The sequence below is a fragment of the Falco naumanni genome, chromosome 3 (genome assembly GCF_017639655.2).
Source record: "Falco naumanni isolate bFalNau1 chromosome 3, bFalNau1.pat, whole genome shotgun sequence".
In the NCBI taxonomy this organism is placed as follows: Eukaryota; Metazoa; Chordata; class Aves; order Falconiformes; family Falconidae; genus Falco; species Falco naumanni.
This window is the reverse complement of record NC_054056.1, coordinates 93,166,288-93,184,780: the sequence shown is the minus strand read 5'-3', so window position 1 is coordinate 93,184,780 and position 18,493 is coordinate 93,166,288. Positions and strand designations below refer to the sequence as shown.

The window sequence follows — 18,493 nt, the reverse complement described above, 5'->3', positions numbered from 1 at the left end:
CCACTTCTCTGGGTAAGTATTTAATAGTGGCTCAGAAAGATCTCATGTGTATACTTTGCAGGAATTTTAGGAATTACTTGAGTAAAGCTTTCAAAATCGAATTACTAACACTTCCCATAACAACCAAGAAGTTCCAGTTATATTAAGTATCTAATGACCAACTTCTAAGCATGCTATTATATCTGCACTATCAAATGTTAGGAATTGATTGAAAGAAAAGGTGGGGATCTTTCCCCGGTTTCCTGTGGAAAGAAGGCATACGCAATCCTATACTCCATGCATATGCACGCAACTCATTTGCTCGTCCTCTGATTCGTTTTTCATTTGCTGGTCAATATAAATAAAATTTGACAGGATATATAGCTCAAAGATACTAGATTTCTACAAGTTCTGGGAAAATTAAAAAAAGTCATCAAGTCATCAGGGTGAAGAAGGCAGAAATTGGCAACAGGAGCTGTGTCTTTATTCAAAATCAGACAATTTATACAGGACAGACAATATAACAAGCCATCTAAGACAGAGTTTTGAACTTTCTTGTTATGACACTATCCTCCATCTGCTTGAAATACAAACGAATAGTAGACTAGGTGTAACTTAGAACTTACGAAGCTTTAAAACTCTTTAATTATTTCTCTATAAGACCAATAGTTCTACAGAACAAAACATCAGTGTTTCAGAAACACAAATAAGAGAGTTCCCCAACCTGGAATTATATCATGTCCTATCTTTGCCTCCATATGTACACCTGCAGAATGAAACAACACTAGATTCTCTTCTCAGCTTTGAACTTGCGACTGATGCTCCATGGTAATACTGAAGTTATAGTCAAATTAAATGACCAGTGTGCTCTCTGACCTGTGGACCTGATCAACCTGGCCTATGGAAAAAAGCTGTCCAAAACCCACCAAGAAAAGTTGCTAAGAAAAGTCAACTACCAGGATTCTGTGTGAGAAAGAAAATCAATAACCTCTGCAGCCTCTCTAAAGAGCTGCCTTCAATAAAAGTTCCTCATATCAAAGAACATGTGCGAGGCTACTTTGCCATTGCTATTGAAAAATTAGATGTCATAGTCACTGGGTTACACCTCACAACATAGTATCAAATTTGTATCTGGGGTATCATGGTTACTTCCAAGCACTGCTAAATATTGGCTGCCACAGTAGATGTGGTGAAATTAAATTTCGGTGTAATGGCTACAAAAAGACCTCACTAGGAGGCAGTAAAGAAACCGAAACCCAATTTAATCTTTAAAAGTTATTATATTTTTCAAAGTGAAAATAATTATAATAATATAATAATGTCATATGAACAAAATCTACAAGTTATTTTAGTAATGAATGAGCATCTTGAATGTGTGAAAACAGACAATTTGGCTTTAATCATTATTCAACAGTGCACAGCACAGCATTGAAAGGCTTTCCTATCCATCTACTTCAGCCCATATCATCTTCCTGTTTAGGTATGCTACATAAGCTATGCATAAATATATTTATACAGACATATAGCAATCATTTTGCCACTACACAGACTTAAGAGCTATATTTCTATGTATACCTATGGGTCTGCAAATCACTTTTCACTGAACTCACAGGCAGCTGCTGAATTGCTGAGAATGGGAGAAGAGTGTGAATTGAGGAACTGAGGTACTGAGGTAAATACTACTTTTTAAAATATTCTTCATCACTTTACTTGTTCACAGACATGTCATACGAAATTTAAACCATATTAACTTACTCTGGTTTTGAAGCTTGTGTAGTTAAGGAGATTGAAAATTACTACATTTTCAAATTTAAGAAGAGAAAGCATGGATTTTCACAGATACCATATAAATAATAGTTTTGCTCTTCCCATGCTTCGTTTTTGGCTGGGTGTCTGCAGCCATTAACTAATAAACTGAACTCAAGATCAATGTTTTAAATCATTTTACAGCTGTGATTACAAACTGCTTCCATTTAATACGCAGGGTTGGTTTTTAGCAGTTCTCAAGGAAGTGACTGCTGAGATCATGCCAGACTTAAAAGGGATAAATTTGAAATCAATGAACATCATGATTTTAAAGTACAATCTCTTTCAATCTGCAAATACTATGCATATGTGCTTGCTATCAATGCAGGAATCTCAGTTTTCTGACAACCTAAGGCATCTGTAGCTAAAGCATTGATGATGAAGAAATACGAGGCTTACAAGGATTGCTGCCGTTTTACCTAGAATGCTTTTGTAGCGTAGGTAGCATTACACCTCCTAGACCAGTGTGGCATTCCTGGTTTAAAAAGGTGAGACAAATAATGAAAGAAATTATTCTTGAAAACAAGCCGGCAGAAAGTAGGTGAAATTAAAAGAAAGGAAATAAAAGTGAAAAATTGTGGGAGTGAGAGACCTAGAAAAATTAGAAAGGAGAACAATCACAGGCACTCTATTTTTAGTTTCATAAGCTAGTCACTCATTCACTATACTCCAGCACATTATATACCTGTAAAGGAACAAAATGTAAAAGAAAGGATCTACTGAAACTTCTCTGAGAATGAGATCTCACCTTTCACACTTGCATCCATCCAACCTTTTCTAACCACTGTAACTGGTGGCTTTGTAACAAAGCAGAAGCAGTATTTTGTGACATGACATATGTGTTCGTTTTTACTGTCCCCTGAATCTTCCACTGCAAAGCCAATACTGACAAAGAGGGCACAAGACAAACTCCACAGGTTCTAATATCACATGAAGTTTCAGGAAGCTATACAGAGAACAAGCCTGTATGGCACTGCAGTGTGACATAAGCTCTCCTTCCTTTCTTTCTTTCTTTCTGGGAAATCTCTGTAGTCTACTGAAGCAGACAGACCACATCCCTTAAAATAATTTCATTAATTCAGACTTATCTGATAAACTGAATGAGTAAAGTAAGTAGTAGCTAACATAAATGAAACCTTAAAAGCGAACTTTCTGGTTTTGCAGCAATGTGTGCTGTACTAACCAACTGAAATCGTATCTTGATATTGACCTCAAATTAAAAAGTGGAAGAAGTTGAGATACACAGAAATCCTTCTTTTGCTTTTAGGACATTATAAATAAATTTATCATTTTATCATTTCTGCACTCACACACACAAACCTCCCCCAAAAAAGCAAAACTAGCATTCATGGCATTTCTAGATTTTGAACAATAACATTTTCCTTTAGTAGACTATTCCAGTGTGATTACATTATATTACTCAAGGTAAAAAATAACAAAGGCTAAAGATCAAAACTGGCTACCAAGCTCAGCAGGTACCAGGCCGGGACACTAATTTCCAAAACTCAAGTGCAAAGCTACTTCCACAAACAGTCACCTCCTGTGCCAGCAAATAGCTGGGTTTTGAATGTCAAATATTCAACATTACAGAAGTTCTCTAGTGAATTACACCTTTGTGCTTTGTCAACAGGCACAGGTAGAATTAACTTCAAAAAGAAATAAATCATATCATTTATGATGTAGATATAGCTGAACAGACGATAAATATAGTCAAAAGAAGAATATACTTAATACACTCATTTCATTACAGGCAAAGATAAAGGAAATACAAAAATGAATGATAAAAACAAAAAGATAAATGGTAAAACCAAAGGATATTCAAAAGTGAAATAGAAAGAAGTCTTTGAAATGACTCTTATTTTACTACCAGTGATAATATGGCAACCCACATATCACTCAGAAAATGGATTCTCTGGTTTTAGTCCTTTTTAATCTCGAAGTATCAATTAAGCCTATCACTAACAGACAAGATTGTAATCTCAGTTTCAGCAGACAACATCTTGAAGTACTTCATGATTATCTGGAAATAAACATCAATGCAAAGGAAAAGAGAATTTGTTCCATGTATTTCAGAAGGATTACTAAAAGTCTCAGCTGGATAGTCACTTTTTTTGGATGATCTCCTTACTTGCAGACGGTACTATATGAATAAATAGCCTAGAAAATCCCAGAAAGCCGTATCATCTTGATTAGTGATAACTAAGTTTAACTTTAGCACTCTTAAGTGGGCAGAAAATATTCCTAAATTTAATTATTCCTTGAACTTCACAAACAAAAGTGTCAACAATAGCATTTTCTATGGGACAAATTTTGAAAACAGTGAATCTTTCCTCCTTATGCACAAATCTTGACTTCCATACATGCCAGACTTTAAGCAATGTGAACAGACTGACTGAAATCAAAGAGATTAATCAGACTTTGTAAAGTCTGATAAAATTACGGACTGAAACATTAAATATCAAGGCCAAAACCAGATGTTCTATCAAAAGCACATCTCCTTTATCTCATTTTAGAAAATGTGTTACATGAAATTATCAGGACCCCAAAGATAATACTTAAAGAAAAATGACAAGAAAATTAAACATGTATTTCCAAATTGCAAGTTTGATGCTATTTTTTTAATTTTAAAAGTTCAAATTCTATGGGAGAACATTTCTTTAAAACTGAAAGTTGTTCCAGTATTTGCACAGCCGATGCTGTTCAATTGTGGATGAATGTTATTGATGGAGGTTGCAAAGGCAGAACGGCTAGTTTTAAGTGATCATACCTGTTACTGTTTTTGTTTTGACAGGACTGCTAGCATACTCAGAGGCTTGATTTGACTGCTGCCTTGCCAAAGGTGCACTTCCAACTGATGCTTCATCCTCTTTTTTTCGAGTTACTGACACACCAAGCGGAACAGTTCCGACAGACTGCTAGAAAAAGAAAAGCCTTGTGAACCCCTCAAACCCAAAACACATTAATACTAAATTATGACACTGTCATGAGAAGCATGCCTTAAACTACGTATTTTGAAATGTATAGAAGACAACTTGAAATGATGATTGGAGCACATATATTTTCAAAACCAATTATGAAATGCTACATTCAGACTTGCACTTGTAATTCTTTATTTTAGTCCTGTCAGTCTGAAAAAAAGTCCTATGATAACAAAAAAGTGAAATAAAATTTATTAACTTAAAATACCATGCCTGTTAGCCAAACAAAATGTACATGACTGAAGCTGGATGATCACCAAAGCTATATAATTATCTAAATGTTCAATGGGAACTGGAAAATTTTAGTCAGATGTGAAGATTCCGATGTTTTGCGAAGAAATTTATCAACCATCATTGAACTTCAAAAGAAAAGACACATTCATACTTATACACTATTATATTTGTTCCTCACATCTTAAATACAAAATTTAATTCTCACTACTAGTGATTTTGAATTGTTTTCTCTTCCAAGCGTATCAATAAATGAGAAAATGCTCAAAATGTGACACTGCTAAACAAAACTGAAGGCATTAAAATCTAGTTTGAAGGACTGCATCCATATTTTAAGATTAGAAAAGTGAAGTGTATTAATACACATGGGTTCTGGAACTAGAGGTCCACAAACGAATACAGTTTATTAGCTTTGTTACTTTTTTTTTTTAAATTAATGTGAGCTAGAAAAGACAAAATCATTAAAAAAAATTAGATTCTCTGTTTTGCTGTACAGTTGGCTGTTAGCATTTTGCCATAGCATTAGCTACTATGTAAATTGTAGATTTATCCTAGTTGACAAAAGCAGAAAATTTCTATTGTTGATATTGCAGAGGATTACCATTTAAAGATGACTAAAGTTTTTTGTAAAGATCAGACACTAAGATTACATGCATCTTAATCAATTTTTGTGTAATTTAATTTTGTTGGTATTGGAGTGAAAATGTAATCCATATAGCTGCGTAATGAGAAACCTCACACGTTGCATTAGGAATCTCTGTGGGAAACAAATTCGTGTGAGGCAGGCAATGTGCTTGTAAATTTTCTCCAATAGAAAACAGATCACTGAATCAAGCAGTGTGCAACACGTGCACACATACAAAACCCCAAAACAAACAGAAAAATCATTTAATTGAAGGAGAATTACTTCCAAACGCCTTCACCATTTTCCACTATAAAAGTAAATTAAAATAAGAAGGACAATCAACTATTTAATCCTACTCCAGTGAAAACAATCAACGTATATATACAGTGGTATGCAAAGTTAATAGGAAAATACTAACGTCAATGACAAACAGAACTCCCATTTGTCCTCCTCTCTGAACCTACGAGCATCAGCTTTGTCTCCAAAAGAACTAAAAAGTCATTCTGGAATACAGTAACATGCCACTTCGGTGTCCTCTAGCCATAACAACAAAAAACCCCACCAGCTTGGAACAGAAGAGTTTTACACTACAGAAATACTTCCCACATGCATAGAGAGCATCTGAAGATTTCTAAATTTTTGTCACACACTTTACATCACTTAATTTCAAGATTTAGCAGTTTATCTGATACCACCTTTCCTAAGGCAAAGGCATGTGCAGCTCTCCCATGACAGCAACTGTTGAGCCATGATTTGGCAATTCTCAGTGTAACGCTGCAAGAACACTGACTTGCCAAAGTGAAGCAAGGCTTTCTGAAGAACAAACACAGACAATACAAGACAGTACAAAAGACAATAGGATGGAAATACCGTCTGAAGAAGCAGTATCTATTTCTGAACCACTGAAGAAATGGATTAGCAAAATATAATAATAATGGTACACCACTAGTCATATAGTGAAAAACATCAAGGCTATCGCAGCCGGAGAAAGCTGGAAAAAATTATGACCAAATATTGAGTGCTTGAGTGCTGGTCTGGACAATGAAACAGCTGTTTCATCTTTCCTCACTGAAATCAAGCCTGATGTTGCTGTTGATGACGCCCAGTACAATCTTGTCAGGTTTTTGGCAAAAGATTTCTGGTTAAAAGAATGCAGAAGATGAAAGATCAGTGTTGATCTAGATGGAAAAGGATCATCAAGATTTGGGTTTTAGCCACAAACTGATGAGGAAATTGTGGCTTGTGAAATAGCAGATGACAAGAGCCCCACAGCTGTATGAGAAGATGAATCTGATGGGAAAGGAGACATTGCAGGCAAGTGTTATCATAAGCATTTCATCACAAGAATCCAAAAAGCAAGCTACAAAGTAATAGCTAGTCAAGTTTAACACACCTCCTTAGGATGTAAGCTTTACGGTTACTAACTGGTAATGTTACAAAGAAGATAAATAAACAACATTTAAAAAAGTTATGGAACTATAGCAACATTTATATCAGGTTTTGTTGACGTGAAGTCAAAATCAGATTCTGTTCTGGATTACTGACCACAGATTTATCAATGCAATAATGTTTTGTGGCTATTGTACGCTGAATAGTAGATTAGTAATAATTCACAGCACTCAAAATAAGAAAATTTACTACTTCTCCAGTATAATTATTAAAATTAACTTTTAAAATGCTGGCTAAGAACTACAGGAAAGCTATCCTTTTCCACATCTAAATTTTACTGACACAAATAATCTAATACATTACACACCACGTTAAGTATGTGTACACAAAGCACACACATATATACACTATTTATGCATGTAAATGGATCAATAGCTACAGATTGTATTTTTTACTTCATACTGTGTGACTGCTCAACTTGCCTTTGGAAATGATAAAGATCTACAACCAGAGAAAGGCACAGAACAATAGCTAAAAACCAACCTGCCAAAAATACCAAACCCAAGGTATTTCCTGATTTATGTGGAGACACGCCAACTAACTGAAGCTAAAATATCCTGTAAAAAGGGCTAGTGGAAATTTTCCCCAGGTAGAATAAATTAATATTTTCTTTTACTTGGGATTTTCAGTAATTAAGTATTTTATTTCCGAATTGTAACTTCCCATGAGTGTGAGGCTAATTAGGATGCAGTCAGATCTGGGAACATGAGAAATGCATTCTAAAGAAAACTTGACCAACTGAGCAGATGAGTATCTGTACTTCGAGTGATGCCTATACAGTCACCTCCCTGATAACAAACCAAAGGCAAAAGAATACTCCAAGACAGGAACTTAAATATTATTAGTAAAGGAAAAAATGAAGCGCTAGTTTGTGAAACGTTGGATTCAGAAGCATCAGCCCAGATGCAGCCATCTTTGACATGACAGCAAACCCAGCTACCCCATATGGTGGATGCTGCATGCACACAGACTGATGTGTAGATGTGCAGTAGCTTGAAACCAGTAAGCAGGAAGAAAAATTAATGAAGTCTTTGGAATGGGGACAGAAGACAGTTCTAGTCAAGACAAGATGTTTTATGAACATCTAAGTTCTGTTATGCAATTACTATCCGCCTCGGAGAAGAACATGCTGCAAGACTGTCCGTGCTATGCCAGAACAAGTTCCAACAGCAAGAAGAATAAACCTTGCCCACCTTGCAACACGTTCTAATATCGCGAAGTCACAATTGTTGCTTGACTACAGTTACTTTTCATTGCTTTGATTTCTGAGATTAATATAAGCATACACCTAAATTGCTTCAGAGAACTCAAAGCATTAGCCTAGTTCCTAATTAAAATTAAATTAATGAAGTTAGATTAATTAAAATTAAATTAATTCCTAATTAAAAAGAATAGGCATGCCTAACCCTTGGAGTCATGAAAGCACTTTCTTTCCTGGGAAATGAACTTGATAATTCAAATGAAATTCTGACACTGCTTCAGGTAGGAGTTTCAGGTATGCTCAGAAAAGTGCTCTGCCAGGATAGAAGCCCAATCACTGACTAGCTGCAATCTTTCCCAACTTAGGTTATGGACTGATGTCAGCCAAGAACCCCCTCATTTTCACCAACTGATGAAAGCATTCTATCAGCAGTTTCAAGGGGCATCTGAAAGTACAAGATACAAGGTTCAATTCCCGTATAGCTTTAGCTCCTCAAGTAAGCCGCAACTTCTTTCTTATGTCCCTCAGCAACTTTGTGTTCCTTGGGGTAAGAGATGACAGATCCCAATAGAGATAAACACAGTGCTTTTGGCCTGCAAACAGTATCAGAAATCAAAGCCTATTACAATTTCTGCACACCAAGTAGATAATTATGTCTACTGTAGCAACATGCTTGTTTCATCAAAGCCTTTCCTGCTATTTATCAAGGTAGAAAAGAAAAACTAGAACTAAAGGAGGACAACACAGCTCCACCCTCCACAGCCAACTTTGCTACAACATGGAAAAAATCTTAAATTTGGGTACTGAAATGTACCCATACATTATGTCGTTCATTCACTGCCATTCATTACCAGAAATGTTTGGCTCTTAAAAGACACACAAATCTGCAATATTCCAAAGGCCATCCTAAACCAGATCAAATTTGAGGAATTAATTGTTCTACATGAATCCACTGACCAAGTCACGACGATAAAATTATTTCATCTTAGGCAAACACTCCAGAGAGACCTCTGATTGAAGAATTGCCCAAAGCATACCATCAAGAATTGCTAATATTCTCAGCTCACAATGCACTTTCCATAAAGCAGCGAAAAGATTTTATAACACAGCAAAATTCCTAAGATAATGGTAGAGAAAAGACAAAATGAGCAGAGAAAAAACTTGAAGAAAAAAAAATGGATTAAATTGAATTGTTAATGACCAATTATGTAATCTACCTACCCTGCTGATGAAAAATTCTTGGTTTTGAATTGGGATACACATTCTTCCATGGTATAGATGTTCATGAAAAAAGGGAGAAATTCGGATTATGGAATTGGTTAGGTGTATTACATTCCAGTGCTTTAAAGCATGGTGAATCTGGAAGACGCGCAATGTCTTCTTATTTGTTCCTGTATATCACTAAAGAGGTCCTCCCTGCACTGCTGGTTTTACATCTACTCCATTACTGAAATGCTCATTAAATTAGGCAGCAACACACAGATGTGTACAGAACAGCCAAAGAGAATGACAGAAATATGCAGCTATACATCTTTCTATTATACATCTACATGTAAGTGTAGGTAGACATTTTTGATAGTTTAGTCTTTACTACAATTAGTCATTTTATCTCACAGAAATGACTAATGTAAAGAAAGTATTGACCAGCCATGAAGGCTTTACAGTAATGTGCATTTGAGAAAGATTACATGCACTTATTTATATATTGACTGCAAAAAGTACCACATACCTGACTGTCTCACATCAAAGTATAGCTAATGCTTTTTTACCAAGGAAAACAAACTCTTCAAATATTTATCTGTGCAAAGCTAAGTATGGGCTTTTATAAGAGAGTAAATATACGAAAACCACTACTGATTTACAAAAATAAAACAAGCTACATCTGAAAAAATCTTCAAAAAATAGTCAACATAAAATATTAAATTTCTGCAAACAAGGCCTCTAAATGTAGCTTTGTTTTGCTTTTTAATAGGCAGGCAATGTTAACAAGCAGTAAACAGCATTCACAGAGGTCAATCTCCATAGTGGTATCTTTCCCAAATTCTGTTCAAATTAGCCTTTCGTAAAACATTAAAGAGCACAGCTTTTCAACATGGATTTCAGACCAAAGAAATAAAACAGGCTTAAGCATACATTACAGATACGTTGAGTTAAAGAACTGTTAAAAAGCAGTAACTTAAAAAGTAAAGCAACTGGTGCACATACTACACTAACACATCTTACACACTTTACAAAAACAATCCATACAGACTAAAGTATCTAAAAAAAAATGAAGAGCAATTTTGACTAACACATAGAAGAACATTAAAAAAAAATTCAACTCAAACTTCTGTGCCAGTTTAAACCCTGCTAAAATCAAGTACAGGTTCATCAATCATCAAGAAGAGTACGTAAAATGTCTTTTGAATTTACTGCTCCAGCTTCATGGATAACTACCAGTTACTGAAAAACAATGTTGGTAACAAAAGCCTATTTCATAAAAGGCTAACAAATTCGGGGGGGGGGGGGGGGGGGGGGGGGGGGGGGGGTAGTGATTATTTTTAACACCCAGATAATGTAAAATACTTGATTTTGATGTGGAACTTATGGATGGACTGCAACATATCTGGCTCATACTAATTTTCCTTTGAGCAGTCACACAGACTGTATAAAAATCTGATTATTCTGTTTTATATCAGATTTATTCTTAATGCATTGATTCTTAAAATGTAGAGCTGAAGAGCAAAACATTTACATTCAAAAAATTTACCCATGTATCCAACATAATATTCTTTATAAACACTGATATCTTTAAATATTTCTTAGTATTGCCATTTCATAAGTATAACACACCAAATGTCAATACAAAAAAAAATCGTCATTCAATAACTTTCTCCAGAAGGCTTTTCACCTATTCTTCAGGTTTTGAACTGAAAGAAAGCAAAATCGGAGGGTTTTTTTAATTTATTCTGTCATATTAAGTACTAAAAAGTTGAGAAGCAATGTATTAAACATTAGAATTATTACATAATAGGTTAATTAAAAAATGGCATGAAAAAGTCACTCTTTTTTATCATATACATTAAGCCAGGCTGGATGGGGCTTTGGACAGCCTGGTCTGGTGGAAGGTGTCCCTGCCCATGGCAGGGGGGTTGGAACTACATGACTTTTAAGGTCCCTTCCAGCCCAAACCGTTCTGTGATTCTATCAAGCTCTGGTTGTTGTGGTTTTTCTTTTTCTTTTCTAAAAATTTGCTGCATGTGTAGAAGGTGCTGAAGTAAAATATCTTTAAGATATCTCTAGTTATACAAGTGAAAACCTAAGGATTTTAGAAGTAAGGTTTGAACTCCAAGTTGCAGTACTCTGATTTATAAAGTTTATTCCTTACTCTGTACCAAGACTCAAAGTTATTTCAGCTCAGTATTATAAATAATAAACTAATACAGCTTAAGAAAATCAATTCCAGCAATTGCTGCCCACTTTAATATATGTTCTGTCTTGGGTGTTCTGAGTTTGGGGTTTTTTTTAACCCACTAGCTGGCAAAGGTTTCTTCTGGTGGTGATTACTGCACACTGTACAGCACAGTGCTTGAAACAGGAAAGATGATCTTCCAGTAGTTTCTTTTTCTAGACAAAGCGGCATGTAGTATTTGGCTGTGCTGATTATCTGGAAAGACCATCAGCTGGTGATTAGGTGAAAACACTCTCATGACAACAATTATCCTTTCCTTACCTCTTCCCCTCTCTGTTATCAACCTGTGGAGGATTTTTTCTCCCTTTTTCTGACACTAAACTGTATTCTCTTCTGCTTGTACATTATTCAGAGCCGTTAGATATGAAATCAACACAAAATATTTTTGAAAAAATGTGTATAAACTGTATAAGTATTATGTAATCTTAACTAACTCCTTGTGTTCACTTGAGTTTAAAAAAGGAAGGGAGTGGGAGGGCAAAAGAGCTAAAAAAGAGCCAACTGAAACATTTAATTGTCTACGGGAATACACATTGAAATTAAGTCAGGAAACTCATAAGCTGCTTTTCTGCCTGCAAAAGGCTTAGGTACTGAATGCCTTCTTCACCTCAGTCTTTACTAGCAAGACCAGCCTTGAAACCCAGCTACTGGAGACTAATGGGAAATGATGAAGCAAGGAAGATTGAACCCTCAGTGGAAGAGGACGAGGACAGGAAATACCTCTAAACATATATAAGTCCATGGGTGCTCATGGTATGCAGCCACAAGTGCCAAGAGAGTTGGCAGATGTCATTGCAAGGTCACTTTTAATGTTCTTTGAACAATCATGGCAATTGGGAGAGGTGCCTGAGGACAGGAAGAACGTAACTGTCACTTCTATCTTCAAGGGCAAGAAGGAAGTCCCAGCCAGCCAGCCTCAGTCCTTGGGAATGTGATGGAACAACTAATCCTGGAAACCACTTGCATGCATATGAAGGACAAGAAGGTGACTGGGAGTAATCAGCATAGCTTTGTCAAGTGGAAGTCATTCTTGACCAATTTGTCAACATTTTATGATTAAATGATTGGCTTGGTAGATGAAGGGAGAGCAGTGGCTATTGTCTACCTTGACTTCAGTAAGGCCTTTGATGCTGTCTCCCATAAGATCTTCACCAATAAGCTCATGAAGTAGGGACTGGAATAACAGACAGTGAAGTAGACTGAAAACTTGTTGAATGGCTGGGCCCAGAGCATAGTGATCAGTGGAGCAAAGTCTAATTGGACTCCAGTAAGTAGTGATGTACCCTGGGGTCAACAAGGGGTCCAACCCTGTTCAATATCTTCATTAATAGGAGGAATGATTACTATGCCAAAGGGTTGTGCTGCTATCCAGAGGGACTGTGACAGGCTGGAAAAATGGGCTGACAAGTATCTCATGAAGTTCAACAATGAGGAGTACAAAGTCCTGCAAATGGAGAGGACCAACCTCACGTGCCAGTATATGCTGAGCGCTGCCCAGCTGGAAAGCAGCTTTGCAGAAATCATCCTGGTGGACACCAGATTGAACAACAGCCAACAAACTGACCTTGCTGCAGACAAGGTGAATGGTGTCCTGGGCTGCACTAGACAAAGTACTGCCAGCAAGTCAAGGGAGGTGATCCTTCACCTCTATTCAGTGCTGGGTCTAGTTCTGGACTCCCCAGTACAAGAGAGACATGGACATACTGGAGAGAGTCCATCAAAGGGTCACGAAGATGATTAAGGGACTGGAGCATCTTTCATACGAGGGACAGCTCAGCCTGGAGAAGAGAAGGCTCATGGGGGACCTCATCAAAGTATAAAAATACCTGAAGGGAGGGTGCAAAGAAGATGTAGCCAGGCTCTTCTCTGTGTGGTGCCCAGTGACAGAACCAGAGCAACGGGCACAGACTGAAAGACAGAAAGTTCCCTCTGAATGTGAAGAATCATGTTTTTACTGTAGGTGATGACTGAGCACTGAACGGGCTCCTTATTGAGCAAGACCTCATACAACTTACTGTAATAACTAACAGGATTTTTCAGACTTCACACGTAAGAAAACTAAAGAATTTGCTTTGACTTCTGTTCAAAGAGAGATGTTAATTCTACTCCTAACTAATATCAACACAAGCAGCACTGGCTTTGCCATATCACCTTTTAACGAAAACTTGCTGCACATTATACCGTACAGTATGCACAGAGATGACAGAACTTACTACTACAAACTGTTTCAGTAGTTTCCTCTATTATTACTGGGAAAATTTACAAATTATAAACTTGCAACAAACATGTTAAATTAAGGACATCAAAAGCATGCAATAAACCTCTATGCTTCTTTTTGTGTTTTGTACATATAGACTCATTATTTCATTTCTACCAAACCAAATTTTGTAAGAAGTGCTACTACCCATGATGAAAATTCAGTTATGCTCCTCAGAATGGCATTATTCTGACCTGTGCCCAGTATCACCAACTAGGTAAGAGGTAATAATGGACAAGCCAATAGATACAGAAGCAGCTTATTTTATGCAATGCTTTCACTTCAGCAAAGAAACTCAAGAACTACACCACTTTATTTCTAGTAGGCATGAGAAGAATTCAAAAGCAATATGCAGATCTGTTCAAGCATTGGATTTTTAGACTCCAATGTTCTCATTGTTTCTGTGCTTCAAAGGGGACAATGGAAAACTTAGACATGTGTGTTGAAATTCAGAATGGATACAGAAAAACAAGTTATATTTACATCCATTTACCCTAGACCATATAGCCACAACAGCAACCACACATATCATTATTCAAATACATAACCGCAGCCACATTTTCATATGCACTGACATTTTGTAACAAGAAGGTAATATGCTACAATGCCATTCGCTGAAAGCATCTGGCACTAAATATTACACTGTATTTCAAAAATTATGCAGAAGCCTTAAAGACTAGTTCTATTTTCAATGTTTCCTCTTTTTTTTTATTTTATTTTGCAAGTTAATTTAAAATAAATGTAAAGATAAATGATGTAATTTGCACACCATACAGAAAAATAACTTACATAGAAGGGTTGCATATCAAGTGAATTTCCAAATTCTGGACTTTGTGTTTATCTAAAGAAAATGTTAATCCCCTTCTCCTGCAAACAGTTGTCATACATAAAATTCCATATAGGAACAAGTCAGAAAATTTCCTTCTAATGATAATGAAAGCAGCAAAAAAATTTAGTGTAGTCTTAATACCCAGGATTTTAAAACCTTTTACTTCTAGCCTAAATATATGAATAACCTGTTAATATTCAGTGATTATTGTACCCAACTTCACTTTTCATTTAAATAGCTTCTCTCTCCTTTTTGTGTTTACCTTTAGTCAGACCTTTTAAATCGTCATTTATCATTCATCACATTTTTTCAGACACCATTTCAAAACATATAAGGACACATAACATAGTGTACTAGATAGTACATAAACACGGTTAACGAGTTTGTAACCTTAATGTACAAAATAGACACAGTTGGTAAAGGAGGGGAGAAAGTATAAAGTAACATTTGTACAAACTAAGTAACATAATGGCCTCAGCTATCACACTAGTTCTACAATTACTAGCTGCTGGGAAGCAAATAGAGTCTTTTTAGCAATAGTCTAACAGTAATAAAGGAAAAGCTGTAGTCTTTACTGGGCCATGTGTACCCCACACCCCAACACAAGAGTTTTTCTGCTTCTTCTATTCATTGTATAAAGTATCAGGAAGGCCAAAGAGAATTACTATTCTTGGTAGCTTCATCACCTTAATATTACAGAAGATACAGTATGGCTTTATGGAAAAAGTAATTGAAAATTTACATCTTTTGTAAAAACTCATTTACTTCCATACTTACTTCTGTCCTATCATGTTTCAGCTTACAATGTTAAGTATGTTCTGGTATTTCTAACTTTTAGTGCTTTCAGACACCAATCCATTACATTACACACATTATAGACATACATTATATGTACTACCAAACTGGCATTATAAACCTAAGAATCCAGGAGTAATGATTAAAAGGTAAACAAATCTGAAGTTCCGGTACGTAAAGGCATACCTATTTCTGAGGAGCCAGACAATCAGAAGCTTTCATGGCTATAGCTGTGGTTCCAAATAAATTAATAATTTAACTTACTGAACTCAAGATGTTATTACTTGATAGCATGTGTACACAGAACCAAACATACTAAAACATTATAAGAATCTGTGTTTTCAGGTAAAACTCACAATTTTGACCTGCTCAAAATGACAGAGCAAAACACCTCTTTTAAGCAGAAATTAAAATTTAAAATATCTTAACAATTAAGATATCTGAATCACACATGAAACTTCTAAAGTGATGTACATTATTTTCTTCCATTGCAGTTCTGTAAGACTGATGGTTATAGAAACGTAGAACCATTCTGTTGGGGAAAGACCATTAAGATCATGAAGTCCAACCATTAACCCAGCACTGCCAAGTTCACCACTAAACCATGTCCCTAAACACCACATCTACACACTTTTTAAACACCCCCAGTGGTGGTGATTCCACCACCTCCATGAGCAGCCTGTTCCACTGCTTGACCACCCTTTCAGTGAAGAATGTTTTCCTAATATCCAATCTAAACCTCCCCTGGTGTAACTTGAGGCCATTTCCCCTTGTTCTGTTGCTTGTTACTTGGGAGAAGAGACCGACCTCCCCCTGCCTACAGCCTCCTCTCAGGTAGCTGCAGAGAGCAACGAGGTCCCCCTTGAGCCTCCTCTACAGGCTAAATAACCCCAGTTCCCTCAGCCGCTCCTCACAAGACCTGTGCTCCAGACCCTTCACCAGCCCCGTTGCCCTTCTCGAGACACACTCCAACACCACTACGTTCCTCTTGAAGTGAGGGGCCTCACCAGGGCTGAGTACAGGGAGACGATCGCTGCCCTGGTCCTGCTGGCCACACAGTTTCTGATACAGGCCAGGACGCTGTGGGCCCCCTTGCCCCCCCGGGCACACTGCTGGCTCATGCCCAGCCGGCCGTCACCCAGCTCCCCCAGGGCCTTCTCCCCCAGGCAGCTTCCCAGCCGCTCTGCCCCAGCCTGCAGCGCTGCCTGGGGCTGCTGTGACCCGAGGGCAGGGCCCGGCACTGAGCCTGGTTGAACCTCCTACAGCTGGGCTCGGCCCATTGGTCCAGCCTGCCCAGATCCCTCTGCAGAGCCTCCTGCCCCCCAGCAGAGCAACACTCCCACCCAGCTTAGCGTCACCTGCAAACTTACTGAGGGTGCCCTCGATCCCCTTGTCCAGATCATCGATAAAGGTATTAAACAGGGCTGGCCCCAGCACTGAGCCCTGGGGAACGGCACTTGTGACCAGCCACCGGCTGGATGTAACTCCATTCACCACCACTCTTCGGGCTCGGCCATCCAGCCAGCTTGTAACTCAGCATAGAGTGTGCCTGTCCAAGCCACGAGGAGCCCGTTTCTCCAGGAAAATTATGTGGGAGAGTGTCAAAGGTTTCACTAAGGTCCAGGTAGACAACATCCACAGCCTGTCTCTCATCCACTAGGTGGGTCACCTTGTCACAGAAGGAGATCAGGTCAGTCCAGCAGGACCTGCCTTTCATAACCCCATGCTGGCTGGGCCTGATCCCCTGGTTGTCCTGCACATGCTGCGTGACAGTGCTCAGGATGACCTGCTCCACTACCTTCCCTGGCACCGAGGTCAGGCTGACAGGCCTGTAGTCCCCTGGATCCTCCTTCCAGCAGATGGGTGTCACATTGCTTGACCTCCCGTCTTCTGGGACCTCCCCAGCTACCCAGGACTGTTGACAAATGATGGAAAGTGGCTTGGTGAGCTCCTCTGCCAGCTCCCTCAGTAAACTCAGGTGGATCCCACGTGACCCCATAGACTTGTGTGTGTCCAGGTGGAGCACCAGGTGGCTGACTGTTTCCTCCTGGATTGTGGGGACTTTATTCTGCTCCTCATCCCTGTCTCCCAGCCCAGGGGGCTGAGTAGCCTGAGGGTAACTGGCCTTGCTATTAGAGACCGAGGTAAAGAAAGCATTAAGCACCTCACCCTTTTCCTCATCCTCTGTGGCAGTGTTTCCCCCTGCCATCCAATACAGGACGCATATAATCCTTGGCCCTCCTTTTGTTTCTAATGCATTTATAAAAACATTTTTTTAACCTTTTACAGCAGTGGCCAGCCTGAGTTCTAGTTGGACGTTTGCCTCTCTAATCTTCTCCCTGCATAACCTTGTGACATCCTTACAGACCTCCTGAGCTGCCTGCCCCTTCTTCCAGAGGTGGTAAACTCTCCTTTTCCCCCTGAGTTCCAGCCAAAGCTCTCTGTTCAGCCAGGCTGGTTGTCTTCCCCGCTGGCTCGTCTTTCGGCATAGAGGGACAGCCTGCTCCTGCACCTTTGAGACCACCTTGCTGAAGAATGCCCAGTCTTCCTGGACCCCTTGGCCCTTCAGAGCTCTCTCCCAAGAGACTCCATCAACCAGGCTCCTAAACAGGCCAGAGCCAGCCCTCCGGCAGTCCAAGGCAGTGGTTCTGCTGACTCCCCTCCTTACTTCTCTAAGAATCAAAAATACATCTCTTGATCGCTATGCTCAAGGCGTCCTCTGACCACCGCATCACCCACCAGCCCTGACCTGTCTGTAAAGAGCAGGTCCATTGGGACATCTCCCCTGGCTGGCTCCCTGACCAGCTGTGTCAGGCAGTTATCTTCCACACACTCCAGGAACCTCCTAGACATTTTCCTCTCTGCTGTGTTGCATTTCCAGCGGACATCCAG

The 18,493-nt window shown here is 38.4% G+C and overlaps 1 protein-coding gene across 7 annotated transcripts in view; it reads right to left on the bottom strand.

Annotated features, from left to right (window-relative positions):
• The window catches only part of VPS13B (vacuolar protein sorting 13 homolog B), a 477,375-nt gene that overhangs the window by 245,824 nt on the left and 213,058 nt on the right, over positions 1-18,493 (bottom strand). For 6 of the 7 annotated variants that reach the window (XR_005827096.1, XM_040588251.1, XM_040588255.1 and 3 more), the window contains one exon: positions 4,553-4,700. Coding sequence is in view for 6 of the 7 variants with exons in the window: in XM_040588251.1 (XP_040444185.1) it covers positions 4,553-4,700 (148 nt within the window). In the remaining variant the exon portion in view is untranslated. The remainder of the gene's footprint in view (positions 1-4,552; positions 4,701-18,493) is intronic. The other variant, XM_040588252.1, reaches the window with a different exon arrangement.